This window comes from Prosopis cineraria, unplaced genomic scaffold (assembly GCF_029017545.1).
Source record: "Prosopis cineraria cultivar Desert tree isolate PC_DT_omini unplaced genomic scaffold, ASM2901754v1 PC2, whole genome shotgun sequence".
NCBI classification, from domain to species: Eukaryota; Viridiplantae; Streptophyta; class Magnoliopsida; order Fabales; family Fabaceae; genus Prosopis; species Prosopis cineraria.
Window position 1 is genome coordinate 16,261,025 of NW_026555333.1, and position 12,105 is coordinate 16,273,129.

At 35.3% G+C, this 12,105-nt stretch overlaps 2 protein-coding genes across 2 annotated transcripts; one reads left to right on the forward strand and one right to left on the reverse strand.

Annotated features, from left to right (window-relative positions):
* Window positions 1-1,791: 1,791 nt before the first annotated feature.
* On the forward strand, window positions 1,792-5,594 carry LOC129298227 (expansin-A13). The gene is made up of 2 exons (XM_054936614.1): window positions 1,792-2,383; window positions 5,069-5,594. Exons 1-2 carry the CDS (start codon window positions 1,875-1,877, stop codon window positions 5,376-5,378), a joined length of 819 nt encoding a protein of 272 aa, XP_054792589.1. The 5' UTR covers window positions 1,792-1,874; the 3' UTR covers window positions 5,379-5,594.
* A 1,953-nt stretch (window positions 5,595-7,547) lies between these two features.
* LOC129302314 (protein ALTERED XYLOGLUCAN 9) lies at window positions 7,548-9,469 on the reverse strand. The gene has a single exon (XM_054941091.1). It carries the CDS (start codon window positions 8,962-8,964, stop codon window positions 7,870-7,872), a length of 1,095 nt encoding a protein of 364 aa, XP_054797066.1. The 5' UTR covers window positions 8,965-9,469; the 3' UTR covers window positions 7,548-7,869.
* Between the last annotated feature and the right edge of the window lie 2,636 nt (window positions 9,470-12,105).

The window sequence follows — 12,105 nt, forward strand, 5'->3', positions numbered from 1 at the left end:
AAAATGAATAGTAAATAGTACTACATAACTACAAAATATATTACTGATGATATGATAGTGTTATCAAATGAGTATGTAATGGTTTAGATTATTTGCAGACCTTTTATTGACATCTCTTTCTTGCAATATCCTTATATTTTGTAGTTTTGTTGATATGCATATGTTTTGCAATGGTTGATCTGCATGTTTCCTTGTGGCAATGCTATTTTGCATTTTGGAGTTTGAGATATTATATCACTTTTTGCATTGAAAGACTTACCAAATCGATAGTAAAATACTGTCCTTTGGATATTCACATCATAATTGGCAAACAAGTCACTGATTTTGAGGCTTTCTGGTTTAATAAAAAAAAATATATGTTTTCAAATTCCACCTTTTTTTTGTTCTTTCAGTTTGACAGTTCTTTGTTTGGCTCTCTCTAATTTCCTTTTTGTCATTATATAGTTTTGATTTGGATAGTCAATTATCTAAGTATTGTTTAAATAACTTGCATCTGGAGCCATTTTAGGGCAGTTAAACAGAGCATATGTGATACAAGAGATTTAATTTTCAAACGAAGAAAACATTGTCACACTCTACTTAAAGCACAGAAGGAATATCGTGTTTCGACTCTTCCTAAAGGCTTCTATGACTCTTTACTGCCTTGTAAGTTAGAAAATGAAGATATCAATGTCCCTTGAAGCTACAAAAGCTCCTAGAAAGTTACAACTTACAATTACAAAGAAGGGAAAGGGCCAAAAATTAGTAAGTGCAGCGGTGGCTAATGGAGCAGAAAGTATTCGTCAGATTTAATCAAAGGAAAAGTAGCTACGAAGAAGATGGAAAAAGAAGATATCTCAAATAAAATGAAGAATAGCAAACAAAGACAAGCTGGAAAAACGGAAAATAAATAAAAAACAGAGACATCAATAGCTAACCGAGCAAAAAAGATGAAGAAACAAAATATGGAAAAGGAAAAGCCAGATACGAAGAAGATGGAAGAAGAAGATCGACGAAGGGGAAGGATGGAGCAACAGTACCTGAAGGCGCGGCAAAGGAGATGGCGACAGGGCAAATCAATGGACGAGTCTCTTGCGACGGCAATGGAGATGCATTCTGACTTGAGGTTTGCGATGCTGATGGCTTTTATCAGGGCAAAAACTCAACAGGGGCACTCTTGTCCAAAAAATATTATAACCATGGATAATATTGTCATAAAATATTGCAAACCTAGGTTTAATTTTTCAGTACCAGGTATGAGGTGGGTTTGTGTAATCCCATCTAAGTGGGTTTCAACAAACCCAAGTAAGAGCCAATGCTTTGCATCAAACACATTAAATTGAGCCTTATTCAATGCCAATGCCAAACCCAACCCTTTAATGTTGCATACCAAACATGGCCTTTAAGTTCAGCTCAAATTAGTCCAATTTGAATAAACTTGATTGCTAAAATTTTCAACTCTATATGTATATAGAGTTGACAATTTTAACCAAATATGACAGGTCATTCCAAATCTAATTAGAAAAAGTTAGGATCAAATTTAATTATATAAATTTTTTTAATAGAGTAAGATATTTTAAGCTTGATTTGGATAAATCTAATATGCGTGAAATACTGATTCTATCATCAACATTAATTAATGACAAAGTATTTTTTAAAAGAAATAAATGAAAATAAAAAATGTAAATAATAAAGTTTATTTCTACTTTCTAGTTTCAACCATAGAAAAGAGCGTGCACCACTTGTCGTCTTCCGTTAAAGAATTAGACAATCCATTATCATGCTCACAGCTTTCTCTTCTTTTAACTAGTTCGCTCCATCTCTCTTTTTCCTTTATTGCCTTCCCCTTCTCTCTCTCTCTCTCTCTCTCTCTCTCTCACGTCTCAGGGAAGTCCATGGAAATCTCACTTGCTCTGTTTTGCACACTAGCAATTCTACTCACACTCTCTTCAACAGCCACCTCACATTACTACTCCTCCTCTTCGCCGCCTTCTTCTGGTCAGCATTCTTCGTTTTCCTCCTCGCTCTCCGAATGGCGATCTGCGCACGCTACTTACTACGCCGCCGCAGATCCCAGGGACGCGGTAGGCGGTGCGTGCGGCTATGGTGACCTTGTCAAAGCTGGTTATGGCATGGGCACTGCGGGTCTCAGTGAGTCTCTCTTCGAACGGGGCCAGATCTGCGGTGCCTGCTTCGAGCTCCGGTGTGTCGAGGACCTTCGCTGGTGCATTCCCGGAACCTCCATAATCGTTACTGCTACGAATTTCTGTGCGCCCAATTATGGGTTCACCGCCGAGGGAGGTGGCCGCTGTAACCCTCCCAACAAGCATTTCGTACTCCCGATTGAAGCTTTCGAGAAGATCGCTATTTGGAAAGCTGGGAACATGCCAGTTCAGTATCGGAGGTAGTTTCGCACCTATTCTATCATTTTTCGCCATTGATTATGGTTTATTCTACCTGTTAGTGTGTTTGAAAGCAGTGTTCTTTGTGAGCTGCTGATTGCTGAACTCACGCGCTAACATGCGCTCGGTTTACTAACTTGCGCTTCCAATTCGGGGTTGGCGCCCTAGTTAGCGTCCCTGACTTACTTCAATGACAATTTTTTCCATGGCCCACTTAATACTTTTATTATGAAGACAACTTACGGTTGTTAATGTCGAGAAAATAGTTACTCCCTCCGTCCTATAGGATGTTTGTAACTAAATTCTATCAATTAAAGTTTGCTATTTAATTGTTGGTCCAAAAAGTTTGCTATTTAATTAAAAATTCATAAAATTATAATGATTTTTCAGTTTTGCCATTAATAAGTGTTACAACTGCTATCATGCTGGTGTGTAAAATATACAATTAATATCTTTTTTCCTTTTCAAAACAAAGGCAAAATTGGCCAATTAATCAATATTATTATAACACACCTTAGGGTTAATACATGCTTCTAGAAAACGCCTTATATATATATAAGGACGAAGGGAGTAACTTAGACATCTTAACGCATGTTAAATTTAAAGGACTCATTCCCTCTATCATTGCAACCACTGAGTTCACAGGTTTCAATGAAGACTGTGTTCATTGCCATCAGTGTGGACCTTAGAGCAATGGGAAATGTTATAGACTTTAAATCCAAATATATGACGGAAGAAACACCAATGCGATATGTCAAGTGTCAACTATGATGTGAGAGAGCATGTATCAAAATATAAGCACTCCTGATATTAGAAGTTGCACTCCAAGTTGTAGCCCCCACTGAAACTAACTGTAACCTCTAATAAAGCATAAATTTTTTTTCATGAATTTATAGTAAAAACCACTTACCAACAACATTAATTAGGTCCAGTTGTGAAAAGAAAGAACAATGGACATGCTCGTTCAGTTGAACTTGAGGAAGCCTGGGTTGGCTGTTCTCAGTAGGGCAGTGCTTGATGAAGCCATGACTGTTTATAGTGTTGGTATCATCTGGTTGTATTTCTAAGCATAATTTAAAGGAGGTGCAATGGATTCAAGAGATGGAGGTTGTGGAGGAGGGAGGGAACATGTGCAATAATGCAAAGTGAGTGACTGAGAGAGGATCTGCAAGATTTGGTCGTTTACAGAGAACTAAGGCAGTGCTCTCTGAACAATATCGATTCTATCTTCTGTCAAGACTATGGTTAAATTTAAAAGACCCTACAAATAGAGGATCAAATTATATGCTTTCATTGAACATCATTACAACCCTTGAATTCATAATGTCTAGGAAGGCTGTTTGTGTGTATAACTTTCATGCCCTCTGGGCTGTGAAATGATTTCCTAAAGGAATAAGAGCTATGGGTTCTCCAATGTCTGTGTTGGAGAAGCAACTGACCAAAGATGTGATATTTCAATGTTGGTGTGAGCAAAAGGAGAGAGAAATTTATGTCCTGCTTTTTTACACTACTTGTTTACAGAAAGTTTTCATTATTCTCTATCTAAGGTTACGTAAGATTACTAAGGTCTTGAAGAGGTATCTAAGGATGGATGAGTGCATTGGCCTTTTAAGGTGAACATAAAAAGTCTTAAATTAAAATTTAAGTGATTGCTGCAAATTTGAACTGACAAAGGTCTGGGAAGAGGATTGAGGAAAAGGGATCGTTGTTAAGATCCCTTGATTGTTCAGTTGAGCAATTTGGATTTTTCAATTTGAACAGTCCAGATTTCAACTATTCTCCCCCTACTCTAACAATGTTGTTTTCTGGTTTTTAAAGAAGGTAGATCACATAATGAACATGTTTTTCTAACTATAAATTTAATAAAAATTATTCAGACAAAAGAAAATGGAGAAAATATTGAAATCGAAACTGCTGTGATCAAATTTTGATTGTTTAGACTTTAGATTATTCAGTTGAATGAGTTCAAAAAACAAGGTGGGAAGACATGTTGAGAATAAGATTCATAAATTATGGTGGTGAAGCCAACAAGGTCATTTTGAGTATCTCAAGTTAAATTCAAGGAATTCTTTTATTGTCATTGGCCTCTTGACTTGTGCATAGGCTTTCTTTTTGCGTTGTTCAAGAGCTGCATTGTATAAAGGTTTTGTTTAGATAGAATATATTTAATCTGAATAAAGGATGAACAATGGTGTGATTCATCGAGAGGAAACAAGGATGAAGCTTTACAGTAAATTATGAACATGTTTCAGACAGGCTACTTGGTTAGGAACCTAAGATAGCATGCTGCAGTTCTCTCACCCTTTCTCTTGTGTTGGGTACATAGAATGCAGTTAGTAGATCATTGTGAAGGATCCTTATATGATTCCTTCCTTTAAAGGAAAGGAAAAGTTACTTACAGTTAATAAAGGGGTAAAAAGGAGGACAGGGGGGTTAACTTGAAGTAGTTGGAGGCTCGTGAGCAAAAAATATATAAATTTTATATCAAGTACCTAATAAAGGAACTTGTGATAAAAGAAAAGTTTTTTCCATTTCCCAATATAAGTTACATTCAGATGATAAAACATATTGTACAATTTTTTTGGGGGTATCAAAGTGTCAAACAACTTGTTCTTGGAAACTTGGTCATTTCATTATCGATTGACCAGACTTCATACTATCAATTTGATTGGGTATTGCCCCTGTAGGATAAAGTGCCGAAAGCAAGGAGGAATGCGGTTTACAATAACAGGTTCTGGCATTTATATCTCAGTGCTGATCCGCAATGTAGCAGGCGCTGGAGACATAGTGGCGGTGAAGGTGAAGGGATCAAGAACTGGTTGGCTTCCAATGGGTCGGAATTGGGGCCAAAACTGGCATGTAAATGCATTACTACAGAACCAACCTCTTTCATTTGAGGTCACTGGCAGTGATGGGCTAACAGTGACGTCTTATAATGTTGCTCCCAAGGATTGGAGCTTCGGACAAACCTTTGAAGGCAAGCAATTTGAGTCATGAAAGCATCACAACAAATACTGGACTCTGGAGGACCATGTCTCCTATCCCACAAACAAAGATCCCTCAAGAGAATAGGTATAGGTAGCTTTCTTGTACAATTTTTTATGTTTTGATTTTCTAACGTTTTGGAGAAGACGGTGTAAACCGCAGAAACTTTGTTGAAATTGTGGATTGGTGGCTCGCATGGTATAGGTGAATATGATCTCATTTCGTTCATACATTTTTGTTTTTATCTTTTACGTCTTAGGTCTTAGGTGAGTTAATGGTTGTTTCCTTCCTTCCAACGTGGAGGAATGAAGCTATTTATGTTCATTATTGAAGGAGCTATTGGATGAAGACATACCTGTCGGTGAATATTTTGGCTCAGCCATGTATGTAAGGAACTAGTCTTAAATATTTGAATCACTCCGAATGGTTCTTCTGCTCAAGAAGGGTATACTATTAAGTATTATCTTAGCCTGCGCTTAAAGAAAAGGTTATCCATTTTCACATTGTTCCGCTAAAATCAACCAACGTTCGGGATTAAAGCTGATGACAAGTATGATATAATCAATTTTTCAATAAAATGAAGGTATGATATTGATATCGATGTCATATACGTACTTCCATTTGAACAATCAATTTTTCCCCATCTTACAGAAGCCAAAACACAGAATATGTCATCAATCAAGCTTAAGTGACTGGAATGCGTGCTAACCTTGTATATATTCTTATTCAAAGAATGGAATATGTGATGTAATGTTAACAAAATATTGAAAATTTGATGATAAAAGTGTTAAAAAAAAATTGTGTAACCTTAATAATCAGATGCCTTCATTTTATGCCTTGAAAAAAAAGAGTGCTTGTAGAATAATCAGAAAAGCGTATTAGTAATCATAGTAATAAGACGAGAAACCAACATTTTCCCTTTGCCAACACAAGAAAGCAACATTGAATTCCATAATTTACACGGATATACGGATTCTCCTTTTTGGGTTCATCGCCAAAAAAGTACGAGCCGACACAGGGTTTAAGATTAACTATACTATGTACAATGCGACTCCCTAAATATTTATAATTGTATTGATGATGCTCAAATACAATTAGCTCTCAATTTTATTTTATTTTTTTTGGGGGGGGGGGGACTAACTAATTGGCTATTAAAAAAAAAATGGTAGTATCCTAAGTCTTAACTAATATATAGAGTATTTGTCAAAAACCACACATCACAGAAGTTGATCATAAACAAAATTGGTCCTAATTCCTTGCCTATAAACTCCACGGATACTTAGGGTGTGCTTGGCATGAAGATTTTTAACTACGAAATGGGCAAAAGAAAGGAAACTAAGATTTTCCTTGGTTTAATTTTAACCCTCCTACCTTTACTGTTTGAGCCTGGCCTAAATGTCACATGAAACTCCTGATAAACCAAAATGGCTCTTCCATCGAGTTCCACTCTTTGTCCCTTCTCAAGGGCTACAGAACAGAGTATACTATAATCTTTTAGCATATATTTCTACTTTATGTCTAACATTTTGGCTATTATCACTAACTCATCATCATACATGAATTTAGAAATTTCTAGTTGAGATAGAAGTGAAGACATGTTGAATTTATAGTTGTGTCAGAATCAAACTTCAACTCCACCGCTTGAGTGCGTTACATCCTTCGCCTAACAGAAGAGAATGGTTTACTAACAAACTAAGATTTGAATTCTCGTTGGGAGATATACCAACATTTAGTACCCAATAGTTCCCCAAATTGGATTACACTAGTACTCAATCAAAAAGAAGAGAATGGTTTAGACTAGTATTCCTAGAGAGTAATCATGGATTAAAAAAAAAAAAAAAAGCTCAAACAAATATATCTAGCCTAAAGGGATATAGAGGGGTCAAAAACTAAAGAAATGAAATGGTACCAAGCAGTGAAAGTGAGAACAGATACAGTGACTTGTGTAAAGCCAATCACCAACAAGTAAGGCACTAAGCATGGCACATGATCACACAGATAGCAAAATCTTCAAAATTTGAATCAAGAGATAGGAGAAGAGAACCTTTATGCGTCGTGAAAAGAACGCAATCATCTCAGGTTCTAGAAAATAGAGCACTATGACAAACGGCAACATTCTAGTTAGCCAAATGGATAAACCACAAGAAATGAATGCCTATTATACAGTAAAGCATATATCAATTGTTTATACAGAAATTTAAATTTTCTCTGACATGAGAATTTGATGTGAAATTATACCAGCTTATGACTACATGATCTGTTAACGTCCAGAGGAGCAAGACAAAGAAGGAACTAAAAGAATGTAACATGTGATTTGCAACAATAATAACTCTACCACCTAATTAAATCTATGGTCCCAGGAAAAAATTAGAAATATACAATAACATAAGACAAAGATCAAACTAGGAAAGAAAATTCAACCTACAATCAAAATTGTTATCCTACCAAGTATATCCCTTGAAGGGAGCCAGGTGCCTCTAGGAGAAAACCAATTCTACAAGCTTCAGAGCTTTTGATGAGATACAATTAGCAATGCATTTAACAAAATATGAACCGCTGCTTCATAGACAGCTCCATCATAATGCATCCCATCATCCGTGCATCGGATCCCACAATTCCAACTAAGTGATCCTATATCTAGTAGTTGAAAGGGACCACCAAATTGCTGTAAAATCTTGCTTTTTTTAAGTTCTCTCTCATACGAAACTCTCATAAGATCAGTCATCTTCTCCCTCTTCTCCTCTGTATTCAACATGGAGTTAATCAAAGTCGGCAACCCAAGCCAAAACAAGTTTGACGATCTAACCGACACAGAACCTGTCCCAGGTCCCTCCGTCCCAAATTCTGGTGAGATAGGCAAAAGTGATGTTATAGAACTCCTTAGTAATTGTAACGAGACGCGATAATCTGAAGCATTTGTGATGCGAAGCATATCCCATAGACCTGAACCCATCACCAAAACATCAGGGTAATTGCGACTTTCACTGAAACCCTTCACCAAATCAGTTAAATTGGTCGTATAAGGTGCCCATATGAAATCTAATTTCATCCCAATCTCATTAACGACGATTTGATAATCGCTATGTCTCCTAAACAACAATTTTCGAGCCGATTCCATTTGCTCCGAATCCAAAACCATACTTAGCAGCGAAAGTGCGAAGAACCGCGCTTGGGAATCCCCCGCCACCATTACCCACGACCCGTTAAGCAAATCCGCAACATCAGGCCGTTTCAACTTCTGAAACTCGCAAGAATCAACCGAACTAGTTTGCCTCCAATACCAAGACTTGTCGTAATTCAGAGAATTATTATTCAAAGGATCATAGTTGCTGCTGGCCCTCACTTCCCAATCAATCTCGTGCAGCGAAGAAAAGCAAGAATTGCGATCGTCCAAAACAACGATAGAAGACACAGAAGTAACGAAATCAGATACTGAAGGAAAGTAAGGAGTGAGGTGAACACCTACAGCGAGTGTGATGAAGAGGGCACCGCTGAAGAAGAGCATCTTGTTTCGGCTCAAATGCCAGCCCGCCATACCCATCGGCACAAAAAGCACCACACACGCCGCGAACAAACCTAACTGTATGGCCCCAAACATCGCCGTCTTCGCGTCCTTCGGGGTTCCCAGATCCCTCCCAAAGTCACATCTATCTATTGGGTTTACGAAGCATAGAATCAGAAAAAATGGTCCAAATTCTTCGCCGAACGATTATGCGAAAATTTACTAAGAAGGGAATTCAGAGACAGAGTGCAATTGCTAGGAAATACCATCGGAGATAGAAAATGAAGTGAGAATCAGAGATCTGAAGAGGGGGGAAAAAACTTCCATTAAATACTAGAGTTGGGGTCAAAGTTGGTGAGGAGAGTTAATGGCTTGGGAATGAAGGTAAAAAATTGCGAACGAGCTGATGGGAACGTGATAACAAAAGCAGCAGAAGGATATATTTGAGAATTAGAAGAAGAGTTGAAATGGATCGCGAGGCATTGAGACGCAAGAATCGTTTATGGCATCGGCTTCTTCAGAAGCTTGAATCGATGATTTGCACCCAGAGCTGCCGCGCACCGGCCGCGGGCCCAGATCGTCAAGTTTAGTTTCGCACGCTCAAGTTGGAAATGGAATGTTAAATCTTCCGTGGTGATTTCCATGAATGGTAATTTTTGGTCCTTTCCATTCATCCCAATTATCCATTTAATTTTTTTTATAATATTTAATTTTGACATAAAATAACTTTTAGTCCTTTAAGTTTGAGATTCTATCGATTTGATTCCTTAATTTTAATTTTTATCACTGTAATCCTCAATGTTTGCTTCAATTAACAAGTTACTCCTCTTAAATTTTGTAAGATAAAATAACCTTTAAGAAAAATGATATGAAAATTAGATTGCTAATATGAAACATATGAATGAAATAAAATATGTCAATCAAATTCAAATTACTTATCAAAATCTATAATAGCTCATTTGATAATATGGAATTAGGATCAAGAAAGTAGGAATGAAATTAAAACTCATTTTTATAGATGTTTGATACATAAAATCTTGATTAACTAAGTTCCACCAAAATTGATGGAACTTGATTCCATCATACCTCTTATAGAACTAGCTCCATCAGACCTCACTTCCATCTTTATCCTTGCCAACCTTTTCTCCTCTTCCATGACAATGACCCTTCCAACCTTCTCTCTTGACAATCACCCACCTCCTTCCTAAATGGCTTCTCTCGGTGGCAACGACAAAGCTACAGCAAAGGTTGAAGCTAGTGGTGAAATAAGCGAGAAGGTGGGCTATGGCTGTGCTCAACCACATACTAAAATGTCCTCCACCTGCATTATCTCTTCCACATCTTCTATGGCGTCCTTCAACTCTGTCATCACCATTGCAAGCAACTCTATTAACACCTCAAGTTTCTCTTCAATCTATATATCAAACATTAAATTCATTTTCTCTTTGATTTCTATCTCCACTGCATCTCAAATTCTCTTCAACATGAGTGATTACAATCATCTCAATCCTTTCTAAATCTACATCGTCAACATGAATGATTTCATTTTTCTTTGATTCATTTTTTTTTTTCATATGATTTTTTTATCCATCTCAATACTTTCTAGATATGTTGGTCTTGATTTTTTTTATTTTATTTAGATATTGTATTTGACTTTTGGATCTTTAGTTTGATTTTTTCCTCTTTGGTTTCTATGGCATTTGGTTCGATTTCTTTCCTCTGACTAATAGTTAGTTGTGTTGAGGTAGCAACAGCTGTTGCTGTTTAAGGTGGTTGGTAGGGTTTTTTTGATCAAGGGCATTTAAGTCTTTTCACACAATAAATGAATATCTTAATTAAAAATATATCTCACTTCCATCACTCTACCAAACATACTTTTAAACCAACTTTCACTTCCAACTCTACTTTCAATTTCACTTCTAATTCTACTCCTACTTTCATTATACCAAATAGATTAGTAATTAGGACTTGCTACATTTGGCTTATGTATTTTATTTTATCCACATGTAAATTCCACGCCAACAGTCTACTTTTCACACTAGATTTTTATAGGATATTTTGTCTTACAAAACTTAAAGAAACAATTTGATAATTGAAGTAAATATTAAGGATAGAAATGATGAAAATTAAAGTTAAGGAGACCAAATCGATAGAACACCTAAACAAGGAGGAGTAAAAGTTACTTTACCCCTTTAATTTTTATTGATTCAATTTCTTAAATTTATTTTAGTTATCAATTTAGTCCTTATTAATTATTATTTAAAAAGGAAATTACACTATTAAAGTTTATTAACATGGATAATAAAACATTGATCGCATCCATGTAGATTAATGAAAATAAATATCATTATTTAAAAATAAAAAATTTTAAATTTTAGAAAAAAATAATCAAATTCAGTGTAAGAGATTATATCAATAAAAAATTAAATTAATTTAAGGGTTAATTTATTCCTATTTAGTGATACATACATGTCAAGTCATTAATATACTTTGTACATTAAATTATTTTGTGAGTCAATTTGTATTTTAAAATTTAAAAGGATTCATATAATAATTTAAGAAAGTGTAGAAAATTAAATTGATAAAAATTAAATGCAAAGGACCAAATTGATAACTAAGGCAAGCTTAAAAGATTAAAAGTTTCACAATCTTATTATTTATTACAACTTTTTCTCTTTTGCACTTGTGAGGATGCATGAATATTTTAATAATAAATTTAAAAATTGATATGAATAAAGTAGACAATTTATTTAATTAATATGAGTTTTAATATTTTTTTGTTTTTGAAAAAATATATTGAAAGCTATGGAATTAAATGGCAATCTGAGTGCACAAAATGGAAGTGATCAATTTGATTCGATGCCAAAATGCACAAAACCAATTGATTGAATAACATTTAAAATTTGGACTAAATCAAACCAAACTAGTTGATCAAATTAAATTAGAATCAAATCAAATTTTAATGATGTAATTCAATTTTAGGATTTATATTGAGCTACCAGAACCTATATTACTAATTTTTTATCCATTGTATTTTTTGATAAAAAAAACTAATAAAGACATATATATATATATATATATATATAAATGAGATTTGGTCAATGCAGATCCTGAATGCCTTCCCTACTATGAATTATGGCCTGTCTTCTCAAATTAATAAAGGGGGAATGTCTACTCAAAGATGTGTGTGTGTGTGTGTATAATGGGCTTATAAACAAATTAGAGGGGAGTAAAAAT

What these genes read in the sequence shown, in the direction of transcription:
- LOC129298227 (XM_054936614.1), top strand. Translation starts at nt 1,875, where the DNA reads ATGGAAATCTCACTTGCTCTGTTTTGCACACTAGCAATTCTACTCACA. An exon ending in ATGCCAGTTCAGTATCGGAG is followed by an intron (nt 2,384 to 5,068) that starts GTAGTTTCGCAC and finishes TTGCCCCTGTAG; the next exon opens with GATAAAGTGCCGAAAGCAAG.
- LOC129302314 (XM_054941091.1), bottom strand. Translation starts at nt 8,964, where the DNA reads ATGTTTGGGGCCATACAGTTAGGTTTGTTCGCGGCGTGTGTGGTGCTT.